The sequence below is a fragment of the Oncorhynchus masou genome, chromosome 9, assembly GCF_036934945.1.
Source record: "Oncorhynchus masou masou isolate Uvic2021 chromosome 9, UVic_Omas_1.1, whole genome shotgun sequence".
Taxonomy (NCBI): Eukaryota; Metazoa; Chordata; class Actinopteri; order Salmoniformes; family Salmonidae; genus Oncorhynchus; species Oncorhynchus masou.
This window is the reverse complement of record NC_088220.1, coordinates 30,811,551-30,834,059: the sequence shown is the minus strand read 5'-3', so window position 1 is coordinate 30,834,059 and position 22,509 is coordinate 30,811,551. Positions and strand designations below refer to the sequence as shown.

The 22,509-nt window shown below is 46.7% G+C and overlaps 1 protein-coding gene across 1 annotated transcript in view; it reads left to right on the top strand.

Annotated features, from left to right (window-relative positions):
- Positions 1–22,509, top strand: part of LOC135544989 (phospholipid-transporting ATPase IG-like) — a 66,722-nt gene that overhangs the window by 33,986 nt on the left and 10,227 nt on the right. Inside the window, 21 exon segments of the mRNA XM_064972665.1 lie at positions 2,575–2,703; positions 5,124–5,212; positions 6,164–6,214; positions 6,613–6,677; positions 6,902–6,983; positions 7,214–7,364; positions 10,055–10,252; positions 11,288–11,458; positions 11,916–12,127; positions 12,257–12,328; positions 12,435–12,508; positions 12,600–12,703; positions 12,960–13,141; positions 14,356–14,622; positions 14,862–15,039; positions 15,306–15,408; positions 15,515–15,660; positions 17,597–17,656; positions 18,483–18,610; positions 18,769–18,970; positions 19,055–19,158. Of these exon segments, the coding sequence (XP_064828737.1) occupies positions 2,575–2,703; positions 5,124–5,212; positions 6,164–6,214; positions 6,613–6,677; positions 6,902–6,983; positions 7,214–7,364; positions 10,055–10,252; positions 11,288–11,458; positions 11,916–12,127; positions 12,257–12,328; positions 12,435–12,508; positions 12,600–12,703; positions 12,960–13,141; positions 14,356–14,622; positions 14,862–15,039; positions 15,306–15,408; positions 15,515–15,660; positions 17,597–17,656; positions 18,483–18,610; positions 18,769–18,970; positions 19,055–19,158 (2,768 nt within the window).

Genomic DNA, 22,509 nt, shown 5'->3' with positions numbered 1-22,509 from the left:
TACATTACATTTAAGTCATTTAGCAGACGCTCTTATCCAGAGCGACTTACAAATTGGTGAATTCACCTTCTGACATCCAGTGGAACAGCCACTTTACAATAGTGCATCTAAATCATTTAAGGGGGGGGTGAGAAGGATTACTTTATCCTATCCTAGGTATTCCTTGGAGGTGGGGTTTCAGGTGTCTCCGGAAGGTGGTGATTGACTCCTCTGTCCTGGCGTCGTGAGGGAGTTTGTTCCACCATTGGGGGGCCAGAGCAGCGAACAGTTTTGACTGGGCTGAGCGGGAACTGTACTTCCTCAGTGGTAGGGAGGCGAGCAGGCCAGAGGTGGATGAACGCAGTGCCCTTGTTTGGGTGTAGGCCCCGATCAGAGCCTGGAGGTACTGCGGTGCCGTTCCCCTCACAGCTCCGTAGGCAAGCACCGTGGTCTTGTAGCGGATGCGAGCTTCAACTGGAAGCCAGTGGAGAGAGCGGAGGAGCGGGGTGACGTGAGAGAACTTGGGAAGGTTGAACACCAGACGGGCTGCGGCGTTCTGGATGAGTTGTAGGGGTTTAATGGCACAGGCAGGGAGCCCAGCCAACAGCGAGTTGCAGTAATCCAGACGGGAGATGACAAGTGCCTGGATTAGGACCTGGCCGCTTCCTGTGTGAGGCAGGGTCGTACTCTGCGGATGTTGTAGAGCATGAACCTACAGGAACGGGCCACCGCCATGATGTTAGTTGAGAACGACAGGGTGTTGTCCAGGATCACGCCAAGGTTCTTAGCGCTCTGGGAGGAGGTCTAGATGAAGTGGAGGAGACTGGTTATAGAAGGCTTTTTAAGCCTTTCGACATGGATTGTGTGTGTGCCATTCAGTGGGTGAATCGGCAAGATACAGTTGAAGTTGGAAGTTTACGTTCACTTAGGTTGGAGTCATTAACTAGTTTTTCAGCCACTCCACAAATGTCTTGTTAACAGGCTATAGTTTTGGCAAGTTGTTTAGGACATCTACTGTGTGCATGACACAAGTTAGTTTTCCAACAATTGTTTACAGACAGATTATTTCACTTATAATTCACTGTATCACAATTCCAGTGGGTCAGAAGTTTACATACACTAAGTTGACTGTGCCTTTTAAACAGCTTGATATCTGCCAAGACCTCAGATAAAACATTGTAGACCTCCACAAGTCTGGTTCATCCTTGGGAGCAATTTCCAAATTCATGAAGGTACCACGTTCCTCTGTACAAACAATAGTACGCAAGTATAAACACCATGGGACCACACAGTCGTCATACCGCTCAGGAAGGTGACGCGTTCTGTCTCCAAGAGATGCGCGTACTTTGGTGCGTTAAGTGCAAATCAATACCAGAACAACAGCAAAGGACCTTGTGAAGATGCTGGAGGAAGCGGGTACAAAAGTATCTATATCCACAGTAAAATGAGTCCTATATTGACATAACCTGAACGGCCTCTCAGAAATGAAGAAGCCACTGCTCCAAAACCGCCATTATAAAAGCCAGACTACGGTTTGCAACTGCACATGGGGACAAAGATCACACTTTTTGGAGAAATGTTCTCTGGTCTGATGAACCAAAAATATAACTGTTTGGCCCTAATGACCATTGTTTATGTTTGGAGGAAAAAGAGGAAGGTTTGCAAGCCGAAGAACACCATCCCAACCTTGAAGCACGGGGGTGGCAGCATCATGTTGTGGGGGTGCTTTGCTGCAGGAGGGACTGGTGCACTTAGCAAAATAGATGGCATCATGAGGCTGGAAAATTATGTGGATATATTGAAGCAACATCTCAAGACATCTGTCAGGAAAGCTTGGTCGCAATGACCCCAAGCATACTTCCAAAGTTGTGCCAAAATGGCTTAAGGACAGCAAGGTCTAGGTATTAGTGGCCATCACAAAGCCCTGACCTCAATTCTATAGAAGATTTGTGTGCAGAACTGAAAAACATGTGCGAGCAAGGAGGCCGACAAACTTGACTCAGTTACACCAGCTCTGTCAGGAGGAATGGGCCAAAATTCACCCAAATTATTGTGGGAACCTTGTGGGAGGCTACCTGAAACGTTTGACCCAACAATTTAAAAGGCAATGATACCAAATACTAATTTAGTGTATGTAAACTTCTGACCCACTGGGAATGTGATGAAAGAAATAAAAGCTGAAATAAATCATTCTCTCTACTATTATTCTGACATTTCACATTCTTAAATTAAAGTGGTGATCCTAACTGAACCAAGACAGGGAATTTGAACCAGACCGGTGTGAGCTTCCGTCTTCACCTGTAAAAATGAAAGGGGGTGCAACCCAATATTAGGAAGGTGTTTTTAATGTTTTGTACACTGAGTGTAGCTTAAAAAACCCAAATCAACCCCTAGACCTCCCTAGGCACTTTTGTAGATCTGAGAAGATATGACAGGTTTAAGCAACTTGGTTACAGCTCCAACGTGCCCTCTGATAGGCTAGGATGGTGGAAGTGTCACCATTTGTTTATACCAAACAAATCCACAAGGGCCTAGGGACTATGGGTAGAATTGGCATGGTCCTCTGTATGGATCTGATGTATTATGTTCCTCTAGGTTGGGGATGTGGTGGAGGTGGTTGAGGATGAGACCTTTCCCTGTGACCTCATCCTGCTGCAGTCCAGCCGGGAGGACGAGACCTGCTTTGTCACCACGGCCAGTCTGGACGGGGAGTCCAACCATAAGGTGGAGTGCTGCTACAGTAACGCTAGAATCACTGTGTCATTGAGACGTATCATCATGGCAGACGTGGGGGGCTTTGGCATCGCTTCCAATCTGCCATCACTCCCTTCCTCTCCATCACCCTTCACTCAAATCCATCGACGGTGTGTGTGCCTGCTCGTGTGTGTGCCTGCTCGTGTGTGTGCCTGCTCGTGTGTGTGCCTGCTCGTGTGTGTGCCTGCTCGTGTGTGTGCCTGCTCGTGTGTGTGCCTGCTCGTGTGTGTGCCTGCTCGTGTGTGTGCCTGCTCGTGTGTGTGCCTGCTCGTGTGTGTGCCTGCTCGTGTGTGTGCCTGCTCGTGTGTGTGCCTGCTCGTGTGTGTGCCTGCTCGTGTGTGTGCCTGCTCGTGTGTGTGTGCCTGCTCGTGTGTGTGCGTGCCTGCTCGTGTGTGTGCCTGCCTGCTCGTGTGTGTGCCTGCCTGCTCGTGTGTGTGCCTGCCTGCTCGTGTGTGTGCCTGCCTGCTCGTGTGTGTGCCTGCCTGCTCGTGTGTGTGCCTGCCTGCTCGTGTGTGTGCCTGCCTGCTCGTGTGTGTGCCTGCCTGCTCGTGTGTGTGCCTGCCTGCTCGTGTGTGTGCCTGCCTGCTCGTGTGTGTGCCTGCCTGCTCGTGTGTGTGCCTGCCTGCCTGCCGTGTGTGTGCCTGCCTGCTCGTGTGTGTGCCTGCCTGCTCGTGTGTGTGCCTGCCTGCTCGTGTGTGTGCCTGCCTGCTCGTGTGTGTGCCTGCCTGCTCGTGTGTGTGCCTGCCTGCTCGTGTGTGTGCCTGCCTGCTCGTGTGTGTGCCTGCCTGCTCGTGTGTGTGCCTGCCTGCTCGTGTGTGTGCCTGCCTGCTCGTGTGTGTGCCTGCCTGCTCGTGTGTGTGCCTGCCTGCTCGTGTGTGTGCCTGCCTGCTCGTGTGTGTGCCTGCCTGCTCGTGTGTGTGCCTGCCTGCTCGTGTGTGTGCCTGCCTGCTCGTGTGTGTGCCTGCCTGCTCGTGTGTGTGCCTGCCTGCTCGTGTGTGTGCCTGCCTGCTCGTGTGTGTGCCTGCCTGCTCGTGTGTGTGTGCCTGCCGTGTGTGTGCCTGCCTGCTCGTGTGTGTGCCTGCCTGCTCGTGTGTGTGCCTGCCTGCTCGTGTGTGTGCCTGCCTGCTCGTGTGTGTGCCTGCCTGCTCGTGTGTGTGCCTGCCTGCTCGTGTGTGTGCCTGCCTGCTCGTGTGTGTGCCTGCCTGCTCGTGTGTGTGCCTGCCTGCTCGTGTGTGTGCCTGCCTGCTCGTGTGTGTGCCTGCCTGCTCGTGTGTGTGCCTGCCTGCTCGTGTGTGTGCCTGCCTGCTCGTGTGTGTGCCTGCCTGCTCGTGTGTGTGCCTGCCTGCTCGTGTGTGTGCCTGCCTGCTCGTGTGTGTGCCTGCCTGCTCGTGTGTGTGCCTGCCTGCTCGTGTGTGTGCCTGCCTGCTCGTGTGTGTGCCTGCCTGCTCGTGTGTGTGCCTGCCTGCTCGTGTGTGTGCCTGCCTGCTCGTGTGTGTGCCTGCCTGCTCGTGTGTGTGCCTGCCTGCTCGTGTGTGTGCCTGCCTGCTCGTGTGTGTGCCTGCCTGCTCGTGTGTGTGCCTGCCTGCTCGTGTGTGTGCCTGCCTGCTCGTGTGTGTGCCTGCTCGTGTGTGTGCCTGCCTGCTCGTGTGTGTGCCTGCCTGCTCGTGTGTGTGCCTGCCTGCTCGTGTGCGTGCCTGCCTGCTCGTGTGCGTGCCTGCCTGCTCGTGTGCGTGCCTGCCTGCTCGTGTGCGTGCCTGCCTGCTCGTGTGCGTGCCTGCCTGCTCGTGTGCGTGCCTGCCTGCTCGTGTGCGTGCCTGCCTGCTCGTGTGCGTGCCTGCCTGCTCGTGTGCGTGCCTGCCTGCTCGTGTGCGTGCCTGCCTGCTCGTGTGCGTGCCTGCCTGCTCGTGTGCGTGCCTGCCTGCTCGTGTGCCTGCCTGCCTGCTCGTGTGCGTGCCTGCCTGCTCGTGTGCCTGCCTGCCTGCTCGTGTGCCTGCCTGCCTGCTCGTGTGCCTGCCTGCCTGCTCGTGTGCCTGCCTGCCTGCTCGTGTGCCTGCCTGCCTGCTCGTGTGCCTGCCTGCCTGCTCGCGTGCCTGCCTGCCTGCTCGCGTGCGTGCCTGCCTGCCTGCTCGTGTGCGTGCCTGCCTGCCTGCTCGCGTGCGTGCCTGCCTGCCTGCCTGCTCGTGTGCCTGCCTGCTCGTGTGCGTGCGTGCCTGCCTGCTCGTGTGCCTGCCTGCCTGCTCGTGTGCCTGCCTGCCTGCTCGCGTGCCTGCCTGCTCGCGTGTGTGTGTGCCTGCGCGTGCTTGTGTCTGCCATTATGGGGGGGTGTTTTTAGAGAGCTGCAGTGATGACCTGAAATATTTGGCACTCACTCTCTCCTGGATCTGTCTCAGACACACTACACAGTGCCAGACACGGAGAGGATCCTGGAGTCTCTCAGCGCCACCATCGAGTGCGAGCAGCCGCAGCCTGACCTCTACAAGTAGGCTATGAATCCTTGTTGCACGTTTCTCCCGTCCCCCCCGTCCATACAAAAAAAGCTACAACTGATCGTTGACCGATCGCTTGTGAATCTGGTCCCTGGACCGTAAAAGCACACTGGTTTTACTTTAGGGGTTTGCAGTTTAATCAACTGTCAATTAGGATGCCATTTTGATAGCTGCAGTGTCATTACGTTGAGTGTTGGCAGGCTATACGCTACATCTATCTCTCTGACATATTGTTATGAGAGATGTTAGACTGTTAGTAAACCTGATTTGTGGATGAGACTGGCCAGGAATTGAAGGGAAAGTTCAGTTAGATTTGGCCCAAGCTGAGGAACAGACCCAGTTGTTTGCACAGCTGTATCCAATCCATAAACCTAGTGGTTTGGCGCCACCTATGGCCAAGGAGCTGCCATTACAGGACAGTTGGGCTCCAGACATCAATGCCGTTTCAGACGTCCTAAGGAGCAGAAGACGCCAGATGCTGCTCCTTTTCACAATCAATAAAATAGAGTGGTGGTGCCAGCGTGCATTCGTTCATTGTTGCAGTCCCTGCAAAGACCTGGTGGTCAACATATGGGGTTGAGATTAGATTGACGTCTAACTAGTTCCTGTGCTTCCTGGTGGTATTAGTCATCACTGTGTTTTTAATATTAGAAAGTATTTTTCTAGCCCATTCCAAAGTTAATTAAATTCAGGTCCATCATGAGATGTACATCACAGGAGGTTGGTGGCACCTTAATTGGGGAGGACGGGCTCATGTTAATGGCTGGAGCGGAATAGGGGGAATGGTATCAAATACATCAACATGCTTTCCATGTGTTTGGTGCCATTCCATTCGCTCCGTTCCAGACATTATGAGCCACCTCCTCTCAGCAGCCTCCTGTGATGTACATGTATGTTCCTGCTATTGGGTGGGGCAGTGCACTCATGCGTGTCTGTGTCTGTAGATTTGTGGGGCGTATGCACATCTACAGGAACAACCAGGAACCCGCTGTGAGGTAAGTACTCACCACTCCCCCTATTGGTTCCTCTCAGCCCTACCTCCCCCCTCCTCCCGTACACCAGTCTAAAAAACCCCAACTCAAAACAGTCTCTTAAGCACTCTGTCTTTTCCCTTTGCATTACCATCAAATCATTATTTCATTGATCCATAATGCCAAACGGGCATTAAAGTAAAGCTGAACCTGGCACAGACTCCGGGCAGTGCTTCGAAAGCGCTCTCGGAAGCATTTGTCACCGGGCCGGTTTGTAATGGTCTTTATAAAAAATGTTTTGTGTCCTGTCCGTTAAGAGTAGTAGTCATTTTAGAGAGTGCTAGTGTGCCACTAAGAGAACGGAATGGTCTGGGTGTTTTTAGCTTTGTGATCGTATTTTGTCAATGTGTGGTGTTCTTTAGGTCTTTGGGTCCAGAGAATCTCCTCCTGAAAGGTGCTACCTTGAAGAACACCCAGAAGATATATGGTGAGTTACAGGACATTGTTTAATGCAATTGAGGGTTTGATTGACCCTCAGTGCTGGTGTCAGTGTATGAGACTATCCTGACTGCTCTCTCTCTTTCTGCTGTCTGTTTGTCTCTCTTTCTGCTGTCTGTCTGTCTCTCTCTCTCTGCTGTCTCTCTCTCTCTGCTGTCTCTCTCTCTCTGCTGTCTCTCTCTATCTCTCTCTGCTGTGTCTGTGTCTCTCTAGGTGTGGCAGTTTACTCAGGCATGGAGACCAAGATGGCCCTGAACTACCAGGGGAAGTCCCAGAAGCGCTCTGCGGTGGAGAAGTAAGGAGAGTCAAAGAGAATTACACTAAAGGAGAAGCAGATCATTGAAGGAGGGGCTATATTTTCAGTTTAGCCACAGGGGAACAATGATCGATTGTATGATGCTGGGGTAGTTAAAGTCCATTCACATTGATATCAGGTGGATATTGAGATGGATATATACTAACTGTTTCTCAGTGGATGTATATTCTGTGTTGCTCATGGAAGATTGGTTATGACTCCTGTTTCAGGTCTATCAATGCCTTCCTGCTGGTGTACCTGTGCATCCTGGTGAGCAAGGCCCTGGTGTGCACCACGCTCAAGTATGTGTGGCAGAACCGACCAGGCCAGGACGAGCCCTGGTACAACCAGAAGACGCAAAAGGAGAAAGATACCAACCTGGTGAGGCCTTCTCTCTGCTAGTCAGACTTTACGCAGACACTCAAATACAGTTTAGCAGTTTGTAACGCACACTCAATTACAATGCATGAGGGCACCAGCTGTTCCGGACTTCTGTGTGATCACGCTTTTCGTAGCCGATGTGAGCGGGACCTTTAAACGGGTCAATATTCACAAGGCCGCGGGGCCAGACGGATTACCAGGATATGTACTCCGAGCATGCGCTGACCAACTGGCAAGTGTCTTCACTGACATTTTTGACCTCTCTGTCCGAGTCTGTAGTACCAACATATTTCAGGCAGACTGCCATAGTCCCTGTGCCCAAGAACACTAAGGTAACCTGCCTAAATGACTACAGACCGATAGCACTCACATCTGTAGCCATGAAGTGCTTTAAATGGCTCACATCAACACCATTATCCCAGAAACCCTAGACCCACTCCAATTCGCATACCGCCCCAACAGATCCACAGATGATGCAATCACACTCCACACTGCCCTTTCCCACCTGGACAAGAGGAACACCTATGTGAGAATGCTGTTCATTGACTACAGCTCAATGTTCAACATCATAGTACCCACAAAGCTCATCACTAAGCTAAGGACACTGGGACTAAACACCTCACTCTGCAACTGGATCCCGGACTTCCTGATGGCCCGCCCCCAGGTGGTAAGGGTAGGTAACAACACATCTGCCACGCTGATCCTCAACACTGTGGCCCCTCGGGTGGATGCTTAGTCCCCTCCTGTACTCCCTGTTCACCCACGACTGCGTGGCCAAACACCATCATTAAGTTTGCTGATGACACAACAGTGGTATGCCTGATCAGAGACTGGGCAGTGTGGTGCCTGGACAACAACCTCTACCTCAATGTGAGCAAGACAAAGGAGATGAATGTGGACTACAGGAAAAGGAGAGCCAAACAGGCCCCCATTAACATCGACGGGGCTGCAGTGAAGCGGGTCGAGAGTTTCAAGTTCCTTGGCGTCCACATCACCAGCAAACTGTCATGGTCCAAACACACCAAGACAGTCGTGCAGGGGGCACGACAACACCTTTTCAGATGAGAGGCCTGTAATTTTCATCATAGGTACACTTCAACTATGACAGACAAAATGAGAGAGAAAAAATCCAGAAAATCACATTGTAGGATTTTTAATGAATTTATTTGCAAATTATGGTGGAAAATAAGTATTTGGTCACCTACAAACAAGCAAGATTTCTGGCTCTCACAGACCTGTAACTTCTTTAAGAGGCTCCTCTGTCCTCCACTCGTTACCTGTATTAATGGCACCTGTTTGAACTTGTTATCAGTATAAAAGACACCTGTCTGTCCACAACCTCAAACAGTCACACTCCAAACTCCACTAAGGCCAAGACCAAAGAGCTGTCAAAGGACACCAGAAACAAAATTGCAGACCTGCACCAGGCTGTGAATGACCTGCAGAGAGCTGGGACCAAAGTAACAAAGCCTACCATCAGTAACACACTACGCCAGTGACTCAAATCCTGCAGTGCCAGACGTGTCCCCCTGCTTAAGCCAGTAGATGTCCAGGCCCGTCTGAAGTTTGCTAGAGAGCATTTGGATGATCCAGAAGATGATTGGGAGAATGTCATATGGTCAGATGAAACCAAAATATAACTTTTTGGAAAAAATGTAACTCGTCGTGTTTGGAGGACAAAGAATGCTGAGTTTCATCCAAAGAACACCATACCTACTGTGAAGCATGGGGGTGGAAACATCATGCTTTGGGGTTGTTTTTCTGCAACAGGACCAGGACGATTGATCCGTGTAAAGGAAAGAATGAATGGGGCCATGTGTCGTGAGATTGAGTGAAAACCTCCTTCCATCAGCAAGTGCATTGAAGATGAAACGTGGCTGGGTCTTTCAGCATGACAATGATCCCAAACACACCGCCCGTGGAACGAAGGAGTGGCTTCGTAAGAAGCATTTCAAGGTCATGGAGTGGCCTAGCCAGTCTCCAGATCTCAAACCCATAGAAAATCTTTGGAGGGAGTTGAAGGTCCGTGTTGCCCAGCAACAGCCCCAAAACATCACTGCTCTAGAGGAGATCTGCATGGAGGAAAGGGCCAAAATACCAGCAACAGTGTGTGAAAACCTTGTGAAGACTTACAGAATTTTTTTTTTTTGACCTCTGTCATTGCCAACAAAGGGTATATAACAAAGTATTGAGAAACTTTTGTTATTGACCAAATACTTATTTTCCACCATAATTTGCAAATTAATTAAAAATCCTACAATGTGATTTTCTGGATTTTTTTTCTCTCTCATTTTGTCTGTCATGGTTGAAGTGTACCTATGATGACAATTACAGACCTCATCTTTTTAAGTGGGAGAACTTGCACAATTGGTGGCTGACTAAAAACTTTCTTGCCCTACTGTATGCTCGTTATTGTTATTTTGCATTACTTTTTATTTTATTTTTTATTTTATTTTTTTACCTTGTTTATTTAAATATTTTCTTAACTGTACTTATTGAACTGTGTTGTTGGATTTGTTAGCAAGCATTTCATGGTATAACACCTTATGAGCCTAGTTCATTGACCAAGAGTCATAATACACCAATGGCATTCAGCACAGCATTAACAGTGTGAGCCTGTTTTTTTCCTCAATGGTCTGTGGAAGTGTTTTAACCCGAGGTTCCATGTGTTCCCTCCTCTCTCCCCCCAGTACCTGAAGATGTTTACTGACTTCCTGTCGTTCATGGTTCTGTTCAACTTCATCATCCCCGTGTCCATGTACGTGACGGTGGAGATGCAGAAGTTCCTGGGCTCCTTCTTCATCTCCTGGGACAAGGACTTCTTTGACCCCGAGATCCAGGAAGGGGCTCTGGTCAACACATCCGACCTCAATGAGGAGCTGGGACAGGTCAGGGGTTAAGCATGTGTCGATAAGACCATAACCACTTCCCCGAAGGAGCGGTCTTTGGTCATGGTTACCCTAGTTTACATGCCAAACTCCCACTGAAGTGTTACATTCATTTGGCCAGATATCCACCCTGTATGAATACTTTGAAAAGGCATCCTATGTAATGTACTGTAATGTATCAGTTACCCAGTCATGTTAGATCAGTGATTACCTCAAGGGGAAGAGGTACAAACAAGGCCGTAGTCAAATTTGAGGTGTTGCTCATTTGGGTTTAGGGTCATCTCACGCCACCAAAGACAGAGGCTAAGAGCAAAGAAGCCCTGGACCACTATAGCAGCGTTTACACAGGCAGCACAATTCTGATCATTTGCACAATTATTGGCAAGAAAATTAAATCGGATTGTTTAAAAGACCAGATTTTTCCCCCCCTGACTAATTGGTCTTTTAACCAATCTGATTATATTTTCTTGCCAATAATTGGGCAAAAGATCAGAATTGTGCTGCCTGTGTAAACGCTGCTATAGTGGTCCAGGGCTTCTTTGCTCTTAGCCTCTGTCTTTGGTGGCGTGAGATGACCCTAAACCCAAATGAACAACACCTCAAATTGACAATATGAAATGGTCTAACTGTGCCTGATAGGACTGACTGCCTTCCTGATGTCTTTTCACTGAACCGCCAAACAGTGGCGTCGTAGATCAGTCACGTTCGCTTGCCAGATGATTACTTCAATTAAAGGCGGTGATTCGTTAAACTAGATTTATGCGGTGTAACTGTCAGGGATTAATTGCCCATTGTTATTTTTCGCAGCCATTAATTGCAGCAAGTGTTTGTTGTTGTTTTTTTACGACCCTGGAAGAGAGTCTCATGCTTGATTCTCACTACAGGGCCAGAACCGAGTCGTACTGTGCTGGCTAAGATGTCTTCTTTTCCAGCATGCTTCCAGCGACTGTGGTTGATGCCTCTCCGTCATGGCTCGGCTCAGTCGTGTGAGACTGGTATTAGTCTGACCCTGCAGGTTCACCTTGTCTCCCATAGGTGGAGTACGTGTTCACGGACAAGACGGGCACGCTGACCCAGAACAACATGGAGTTCATCGAGTGCTGCATCGACGGCTTCCAGTACAAGTACGCCGACTCGGGCACCGAGCTGGACGGCTTCTGTGTCACAGATGGATCCGTGAACATTCTGCAGCAGAAGGCTGGCAGGGTGGGTGACTGTCACGAACTGGTTGTCTGCACCCTCAGTTATTCCAGTCAGGGAGGCCAACATATATGGGTATCAGATGGCCCAGATTGCTGGTTAAACCACGGAGATCACGCCGTGTTGACATGATAACAAGCGCCACACGTGTGTACTCTGGCCTGAGAACACGTTGTGGGTGCTACCCAACCTGTTCCAGAACCAGTGTGATTTAATGGGTCCGGCAGTTTGTACTGTCGTCTGCTACCGGTGTCATTGAATCCCATAGAGATGGATGTTGTAAGGTAGTGTTAGCTGTTACTGGGTCATGTCAAAGTAAATCCCAGTGGTGTATTCATTTATTATATTCATTGAAAAGCATTTTGCAACAGCGAAAAGTTAAGGGATGTCCATCCCTGTTTCAGCCTGTTTGCAATTGGTTCTTAATGAACACACCCCTGGTAAGTATGACTGTGTTTTTCAGGAGAAGGAGGAGCTGTTCCTGCGGGCTCTGTGTCTGTGCCACACGGTGCAGGTGAAGGAGGCTACGGGTCCGGGGGATGGAGTAGCAGACGGTGTAGAGGACCAGGTGGATGGCGTCATGGGGCTGGATGGAGAGACGGTCGGGCCTGCGGACCTCGGCGGCTTCATTGCCTCCTCACCCGACGAGGTGGCACTGGTCAAGGGAGCCATGAAGTAAGGGGCAGGGCCTGAGCAATCAAATCAACTTTTATTAATTAGTCAATCCATCAAATAAGGCAATCAACTTTTATAAGGGGACTTGGTTTGTTGAATCAGAACGTCTCACTTTGTCGCCATCTACAGGTACGGTTTCAAATTCCTTGGTATGGAGAGCAAGAACATGAGAGTGATGAACAGAAACAACGACGTTGAAACGTAAGTCATCGTATGACGAGTTAAATACGTCAGTTTTACTAGTCTTTTTTTTTGTCATGTAGAAAGTTCTCATTTGTTGGCTTCACATTGGCCTCTGAACTTGCAGGTACGAACTGCTTCACGTGTTGAACTTTGACCCGGTGCGAAGGCGTATGAGTGTGATAGTCCGAACCAAATCAGGTAAGGCTGCAATTACTTCCCACGTCGCTGCCTTGTCTCTGCCCTGTGTTGACTCCTGCCCCTAACCTGCCTGGCTGTGTTGGTTGCTCAGGGGACACCATGCTGTTCTGTAAGGGGGCCGACTCCTCTATCTTCCCCCGTGTCAGGCAGGAGGAGGTGGACAGGATACGCATGCACGTGGAACGCAACGCTACGGTGGGTCACAGCCACCCCACCTGTTTCACTAACTTGTGTTCATACAATGTTAATAGTCTGTGTATGTCCGCGCGCTTATGTCTCACAGTACCCAGGGAGGCTGCCGTTTTGTGTTCATCTAAGGTTCATGTTCCCGTTTATTTGCAATAGGCACATTGGAAATGTATTGTTCTCACGTTCAGAAACCACATTATCAACAGCGAGTGTGTGTGTGTGTGTGTGTTAACTTACTGTGTGTGTTTGTGCTACGCGCCAGGAGGGCTACCGGACACTGTGTGTAGCCTACAAGCTGCTGAGCAGGGAGGAGTATGACCAGGCAGACACGGGGCTGAGGGAAGCCAAGCTGGCCCTGCAGGACCGAGAGGAGAAACTCATGGCTGTCTACAACCAGGTGGAGACCGGGATGAGCCTGATCGGAGCTACCGCCGTGGAGGACAGGTGGGCGGACACGGTCACGTCAGGGTCAACTCATTCTGCGTCCCAAACGTCTCCCTATTACTCATGTAGTGCACTAACCCCAAGGGCTCTGGTCTAAAGTAGTGGACTGAATAGGAGGCCAATTGGGGGCACAGCCTTTAGAAGTGAAGCCATAATGTGTTGTGGTAAAACCCTGCGTGTGCGGTGGGAGTTGTATATATTTTCTCTACAATATGAGCTGTCATACAGGCGCATGCGCACACCCGACTGTCATGGAGCGCATGACACTGAAACAAATGATTGGTTGAAGAGACTCTCAATTGTATTTCTTCAATGTAAAGTCAAGAGTTCCTGAAACCAAAGAGAATGTAGGAAATGTAGGATTGAGTGGCGCATTCCGTTTTGACACGAGTTGAGTATTTTGTTGCGCACGCCAGTTACATTGTTTTGGTAACTTGTTACCAACGTTTCTACCGTGTATAAAGCTGCCCATTTTAAAAGTACATGCTCTAGCAATGTGAAATATATTATTAGACAACGATCAAAGTATTGGTAGAGTATAATCATATCATGTAACCTACCTCTGTCTGAAGTGCCGCGCTGTTTACTTGTTGAAGTGCCTGTGTGCATTACGCAGGTGGAAAATTAGTCTACATGTCATCGAGGAACATGACATTGTTAATGTTTTAAATTACTAATGTAGCTTGAAACGGCAGATTTTTTTATGTAATATCTACATAGGCGTACAGAGGCCCATTATCAGCAACCATCACTCCTGTATTCCAATGCCACGTTGTGTTAGCTGATCCAGGTTTATCATTTTAAAAGGCTAATTGATCGTTAGAAAACCCTTTTGCAATTATGTTAGCACAGCTGAAAACTGTTGTCCTGATTTAAAGAAGCAATAAAACTGGCCTCCTTTAGACTAGTTGAGTATCTGGGGCATCAGCATTTGTGGGTTTGATTTATTCAAGTCTTTGTCAATGTCCTGTTTTCTGTACAAAGTTTATTGGCCAATTAGTCCTGTACCTGTTAAATATTGTAAATGAAAGCCTCTAAGGGAGGTGAGCACCAGAACATCCTGTCTCCTCACTGTCTGATCCACCTCTTCGGTTACTGCTTCACCGTCTGTCACACACACTCTGTCTTACTTCCTCATCCCTCTCGTTCCATCACCCATTCTGATACACAACCCTTATCACTCCCCCCTTTCCTCCTCCTCCCTCTTACGCCAGGTTGCAGGAGGAGGCAGCCGAGACCATGGAGGCCCTGCAGGGAGCAGGCATGAAGGTGTGGGTGCTGACGGGGGACAAGATGGAGACGGCCAAGTCCACGTGCTACGCCTGCCGGCTGTTCCAGAGGAGCACAGAGCTGCTGGAGCTGACGGTGCGAACCCTGGTGGACCTGGGGAGGAAGAGAGAGGAGCGCCTGCACGAGCTGCTGCTAGACTACCACAAGAGGGCAGTACAGGACGCTCCACCGATCAAGGCTGGGGTCACCAGGTCAGTCCAGTGTTGGAGGTTGAAAGGAGTTTGTTGCCACTCCTGCTAGTTGTCAATTTATAACAATTGGTAGTAAATGATGATTTGAATGCGAAGGTCAGACCTACTCCTCTCATAGAATTCTAATTGATGACGTGAACACAGCTGTGTACCTGGACTGGATTTGCAGTCTGGTTTTGCTCTAGTTCGTGTTCTTGGGTCAAATCTAAACCCGTCTCTGCATTCTCTGTCCCTCCCAGGAGCTGGTCTTCAGCGAACCAAGACTACGGCTTCATCATAGACGGAGCCACTCTGTCCTTGGTGCTTAACTCCTCTCCTGACTCCAACTCCAGCTGCTACAAGAGTCTCTTCCTCCAGATCTGTCAGAACTGTACCACTGTGCTGTGCTGCCGCATGGCTCCCCTACAGAAGGCCCAGGTGAGTGATGTCATAGGCGCTTGCTGTTAGATTAAGTAGATTAACTGCAAATGGCTATTGTAGTTAAAGGCTAACCAGTGTGACAGTTAAGGTCTCGCGCAAAGGTTATCGTGTCCTCAAAAACCACTCTGTAATTCAACACATTACACCTGGTAATAATATGACAAATGTCTGCATCTGTGATCTGTGCATTTTAATTTTGAATGCAGAACCGAGTGGGATTTAATTGAAACTCTGTCATTCCTTTTCCGCTCTCTCTCCTGTAGATAGTAAAGATGGTGAAGAACTGTAAAGGCAGCCCCATCACCCTCTCCATCGGAGATGGGGCCAACGATGTCAGTATGATCCTGGAGGCACACGTTGGCATCGGTACGACTCGGGACCTCGGTAGACCACCAAAGGCATTAGGCAGTGCCTTTTCTATGTAACATCACATATTACATTGTAATATTTTCCCCTGTCCTCCCTGTCTCAGGTATAAAGGGTAGGGAGGGTCGTCAGGCAGTGAGGAACAGTGACTATGCCATCCCTAAGCTCAAGCACCTGAAGAAACTGTTACTGGGACACGGGCACCTCTACTACGTTCGTATTGCCCACCTGGTGCAATACTTCTTCTACAAGGTAGGGGGCAGCACAGATATTTGAGCGCCATAACAGTACTGTGCTGGTTACTGAGGGTCATGATGAGATCATGGTTTGGAGCTGTGACACGGAAGCCTGTTGCTGCCAACCAAAGAGCAGTAGATATGCGGGAGTGAGGTGTACAATACATTTAACTCCGTTTTTCACAATTCCTGACAATTAATCCTAGTATAAATTCCCTGTCTTAGGTCAGCTAGGATCCCCACTTTATTTAAAGAATGTGACATGTCAGAATAATAGTAGAGCGATTTATTTCAGCTTTTATTTCTTTCATCGCATTCCCAGTGGGTCAGAAGTTTACATACACTCAATTAGTATTTGGTAGCAATTGCCTTTTAAATTGTTTAACTTGGGTCAAATGTTTCAGGTAGCCTTCTACAAGCTTCCCACAATAAGTTGGGTGGATTTTGGCCCATTCCTCCTGACAGAGTTGGTGTAACTGAGTCAGGTTTGTAGGCCTCTTTGCTCGCACGCACTTTTTCAGTTCTGCCCTCACATGTTCTATAGAATTGAGGTCAGGGCTTTGTGATGGCCACTCCAATACCTTGACTTTGTTGTCCTTAAGCCACTTTGCCACAACTTTGGAAATATGCTTGGGGTCATTGTCCATTTGGAAGACCCATTTGCGACCAAGCTTTAACTTCCTGACAGATGTCTTGAGATGTTGCTTCAATATATCCACATAATTTTCCATCCTCATGAAGCCATCTATTTTGTGAAGTGCACCAGTCCCTCCTGCAGCAAAGCACCCCCACAACATGCTAGCACCCCCACAACATGCTGCCACCCCTGTGTTTCGCAGTTGGGATGGTGTTCTTGGGCTTGCAAATCTTCCCCTTTTTTCCTCCAAACATAACAATGGTCATTATGGCCAAACAGTTATATTTTTGTTTCATCAGACCAGAGGACAGCAAGGTCTGATGAAACAAAAATGTAACTGTTTGGCCATACAAAAAGTACAATCCTTGTCCCCATGTGCAGTTGCAAACTGTAGTCTGGCTTTTTTATGGAGGTTTTGGAGCAATGGCTTCTTCCTTGCTGAGCGTTTGGAAATTACTCCCAAGGATGAACCAGACTTGTGGAGGTCTACAATGTTTTATCTGAGGTCTTGGCTGATTTCTTCTGAATTTCCCATAATGTCAAGCAAAGAGGCACAGAGTTTGAAGATAGGCCTTGAAATACATCCACAGTTACACCTCCAATTGATTCAAATGATGTCAATTAGTCTATCAGAAGCTTCTAAAGCCATGATATCATTTTCTGGAATTTTCCAAGCTTTTTAAAGGTGCAGTCAGCTTAGTATATGTAAACTTCTGACCCACTGGAATTTTGATACAGTGAAATAATCTGTCTATAAACAATTGTTGGAAAACTAACTTGTGTCAGGCACAAAGTAGATGTCCTAACCGACTTGCCAGAACTTAAGGTGAATTCACCAATTTGTAAGTCGCTCTGGATAAGAGCGTCTGCCAAATGACTTAAATGTAATGTAAATGTAACTTTAGTTTGTTAACAAGAAATTTGTGGAGTGGTTGAAAAACAAGTTTTAATGACTCCAACCTAAGTGTATGTAAATTTCCGACTACAACTGTACACAGCCAAGTGTTCTGATGTCGACAAAGGACTGTGATCAAGCTCATGTGATTTAGCTGACACCCGGACACTCTTCACCACAGGACATACCTGTCAGTGCAGGCTGCTGAGGAGAGGACTGCTCATAAAAATGACCAGAATGGAGTCAAGGGAATGGTATCAAACACACGGTTTTCATGCGTTTGATTTCATTCCATCCGCTCCGTTCCACTCCATTCCAGCCACTTATGAGCCGTCCTCCATTCAGCAGCCTCCAATGATGTCCGTTGCCTTCTGATGTCTATTGCCTATAACCTCGGGCTCTTTCTCCCACTGTTTACAGAACCTCTGCTTCATCTTACCTCAGTTCTTGTACCAGTTTTTCTGTGGATACTCCCAGCAAGTGAGTATTGGTCTGGGCCCTGCTGGGGCTCCCCCTCTCTGAAGTTCAAAGATGCTCTAAACATGAAACGACAGAGTATCACATTGAACCGCAGCACCTTCTCCAGTCTACGCCCATACTCTTCCCCTCTGGTTGGAATGACCCCCCTCTCCTCGATCTCCTGGAGTGGCTGCAGTATGATATATATATATGACATATAGTACATATCAAATTGTATTGGTCACATACACATATTTAGCAGATCTTATTACAGATGTAGCGAAATGCTTGTGTTCCTAGCTCCAACAGTGCAGTAGTATCTAACAATTCACAATAATACACACAAATCTAAAAGTAAAAGAATGGAATTAAGAAATGTTTAAATATTAAGACGCGCATTGACTAAATTAGTATATACATGTGAAATTCACATTATATACAGTGTGACTAGTACATTGCCTTGGATACACCAAGTAATTATTGGCCGTATTAGCCAATGTGCCAAATGATTCATTAATTTGGCACATGTTTAACTCTAGCAGGAGGTGATCCACATTTTCACATCTGAGTATACACAGCTAACTTCTGGTATATAAGTAGTCTCTCAGTAGCTCTGTGAAAAATATGCCCCTCATCTCAGACCTGCTCTCTCAGGTCCATCTGTGTGTGTGTGTATATATATATATATGTATGTATGGGTTGTTGCATGTGGCCACACGGCAACGGGCTTGAGGCTATAGAGCGCTCTTGCTGTATAGCTAGTGTGTGTGCGCTCTCCTCTCCGTGTAATTAACCCCTTGGTTCCCAATCCCTCCACTCCCTTCCCCCTCCCTCCCGTCCTCCCCAGCCTCTCTACGACGCAGCCTATCTGACGATGTACAACATCTGTTTCACCTCAATGCCTATCCTGGCCAACAGCCTCTTGGAGCAGCACATCTGTATGGAGGTCCTGATGGACAACGCCGCCCTCTACAGGTAGGACCGGGAACTAAACTATTCATTCTGCACCTTCGTAGAGAATGCACAGGCTTCTCGTGTGATTAGGACTAGCCAGGTAAGTGTTTTCAAAGTCTTTGTATTCTTATGGTCTCCCCATCCTCCCTTCCTGCCCTCTTTTCTCCCTCTCTCCTTAGGGACGTAGCAAAGAATGCCATGTTGGGTTGGGGGCCCTTCCTGTACTGGACACTACTGGGGGTCTACCAGGGCCTCTTATTTTTCTTCGGGGTCCGCTTTCTCTTTAGTAACCCCGCCCTGCAGGATAATGGCCAGGTGTTTGGGAATTGGTCGTACGGAACGATTGTTTTTACTGTCCTCGTTTTCACTGTGACGCTGAAGGTAAAGCACGTTTTAACTCAATTGTGTTATTTTAAGTACATTTTTAGACCAACGATAACACTTGTCTTCTCTTTGTGGTTCTAGCTGGCTATGGACACTCGCCATTGGACGTGGATCAATCACTTTGTCATCTGGGGCTCGCTGGCCTTCTACATGTTCTTCAGCTTCTTCTGGGGTGGGATCATATGGTGAGTAGTGGATTTTCTGGTGCGTACTTCAATTATGGCAGACCCCATTTAGTCGACTGGTCGATAGGCTGTTGGTCGTCTGAGATTTCTTTAGTCGAGCAGTCGCAAAAAATTAAAATGATAATCATGGTGTACAAGACAGCTGTCTGATTCGCGCCGAGTGGACTGATCCATTGCGGGGATGGCACAGTCCATTCTAAGACGTGCTACTGAAATTGTATGTGGTTATATTTAAAAACAATGGTGTAACACAGATGTTGGTGTTGAGAACAATGTGGTGGAAGCAGCAGTGGAGTTAGGAGATGAGGAAACAGCATTCACCTTAATTGTCTAAGAAAAGTGAGGAGAGCAGAAACCACAACTTAATTTGGTCTATAATCAATAGCCTAACTGTTAAATGTGCCTGGCTTTATACATCACCCACATACACTACCGGTTAAAAGTTTTAGAACACCTACTAATTTTGCTTTATTTTTACTATTTTCTACATTGTAGAATAATAGCGGACATAAACTATGAAATAACACACGTGGAATGATTTAGTAACCAAAAAAGTGTTTAAAAAAATCCAAAATATTTATTTTATCTTTGAGGTTCTTCAAATGGCCACCCTTTGCCTTGATGACAGCTTTGCGTTTAACTGTTCCAAATTGTCCGAATTTGTATATTGAAAATAATAATAATAACCTTCCTTGATTACATTTACATTACATTTAAGTCATTTAGCAGACGCTCTTATCCAGAGCGACTTACAAATTGATCTCGTCGTTGTTGTTATTATCATTGTTATATTAAGTAATATCATTGTTATTAGTAGTCTTAGTATAGCATCCTGTTTAGTCAATACCGTAACTTACTTAGGCCTATATTTTAATACTTAGTGCCTTCGGAAAGTTTTCAGACCCCTTGATCTTTTCCACATTTTACGTTACAGCTTTAATCTAAACTTGACTTTTTTCAAGTATATTCCCTCAGCAATCTACACACAATACCCCATAATGACAAAGCAAAAACATGTTTTTAGAGAGATTTGCAAAAAAAAAGATGCCTTATTTACATAAGTATTTAGATCATTTGCTATGAGACTCGAAATTGAGCTCAGGTGCATCCTGTTTCCATTGATCATCCTTGAGATGTTTCTACAACTTGATTGGAGTCCATTTGAGGTAAATTCAATTGATTAGACATGATTTGGAAAGGCCCACACCTGTCTATATAAGGTACCACAGTTGACAGTGCATGTCAGAGCAAAAACCAAGCCATGAGGTTTAAGGAATTGTCTTTAGAGCTCAGAGACAGGATTGTGGTGTGACGGTTCACCTTCCAACAGGAGAAAGACCCTAAGCACACAGCCAAGACAATGCAGGAGTGGCTTCGGGACAAGTCTCAATGTTCTTGAATGGCCCAGCCAGAGCCCGTAGAACCCAAGAAGACTAGAGGCTGTAATCGCTGCCAAAGGTGTTTGATAGAGGAATTCTAAATTCCTGTATGTTTTATTGCCAAAACCAATTCGCACTCATTTCTAATTCATTAATGAGTTGTAAGTTCATTAATTATGCATGAAGTAGATCGATACCAGTCTTAAAAGCCAAAGGTAACAGCGTTTATTACAAGAGAGTACTGACCCAAAATACAAAGAACATTACATTTTAAAGAAAGAAGACATAAAATGACGTCATCAGTTTCACACCCTCTCCCAGCCTTACAATGGCGTAGTATTCGGTCCTGGAGATAGTTTCACTCCCCTCATAAACTACATTCCAACCAGTCTAAAGGATATACTTCTCTCCACTAATGGAATATAACCCAAACATTCTTATCTTGTCTGAAAAGCTATATCATCTCTCCCCCTTAAACTTCCCAAGAGGCACAGACAATTAATTCGTTCTGCTTACATTTTCAGTAACAGCTTAACCAAAAACTCATACTTTTCATATCATAACATAATAGTATCAGAATAAATGGTTCTAATCAATAATGTATACATAATTAATCATTTCAACTATAATTTCCTCTAACAGTGTTTCAACAAAGTACTGAGTAAAGGGTCTGGATACTTAAGTAAATGTGATATTTCATAAAAATAAATATAAATGTATATATATTCATATATATATATATATATATATTTGATATATATATTTGATATATATTAGTACACATTTCTAAACACTTGTTTTTGCTTCGTCATTATGGGTTGTTGTGTGTAGATTGAGGGGGAAAACGATTTAATCAATTTTAGAATAAGGCTGTAACCTAACAATGTGGAGAAAGTCAAGGGGTCTGAATACTTTCCGAATGCACTGTATATAGGCTACTGTATCAATCGTTTATTCGTTCTTGTCATCACAGCATTCAAGTCATTCATGATTTGAAATGCAATCAAGCATTTTAGTTTTAAAATAGTGACAAATGCATAATCAACGTAAACAATAAATAGGCCTAAATGAATGCATCTGTTTTTAGTCTTTGCTGTAATAAAGGCTTTACGTATTTGTTTTTCAACCGACTCGTTTATAATTTGTGTTTACATTGTTCCAAACTGTCAGAAAAAGTTATTGTAATGTAGCACCATCTGTTTGGCACACATAATATGCATGCAGCATTTGCTCCTTACCTTATTTTTCTTGATCTTCAGTATTTTGTAGACAAATTTATTCTACTAATCTGACTTCCCCTTTACCTCCTGAGCAAACAGTAAACATACCCCCTGTTTCAAATTTGTCACTTTTTTTGCTGTTACTTTGTTCAGAGTTTCTAACCAATTTATTGACGTGATTATGATATGTTGTAGGTCAGGCCCTATTGGTCATGTGCATGTGGTGCATACGTGTGACTTAACAAGAGCAAGGGTCGAGGCCAAGCGAATAGGGAATATTTTTCCTAAACAAATTAAGGACTTCGATAACAACTTTTCAGTCAGAAATGGCTGTAATTGTTGCAGCTTCAGCAACACAGACAGTACCATAAACACCTTTTGATGTTCTGTGGTGGTCGCTGCAGCAGGGAGGAGAGTGAGACAATGCGTGCTAGTCAGTCACTCGCTGTCTTTATTTGTTTGGTGACAGCGCAGCGAGTGAGGCAGGCACAGCACAATCAAATCAATTGCGGTCGGACTCCCTCTAGTCGTTCCTTAATTATTTCATCAGTGCACTTAAAGCTTCAGACAAGCTCAGTGCATATAGTTGATTTGATTAAAACACATAGGATGTGTCTATATATGGAAAAATACACATTTTTGAATTGAGACCAATCGATTGGTCGAAAGAACAGATGGCTCTTGGTCGGCCAATATTTTTTTTTAAGGTTAGTGATGGGCTGGAGCAAAAGCCAGCACGCCATGTAGCACCG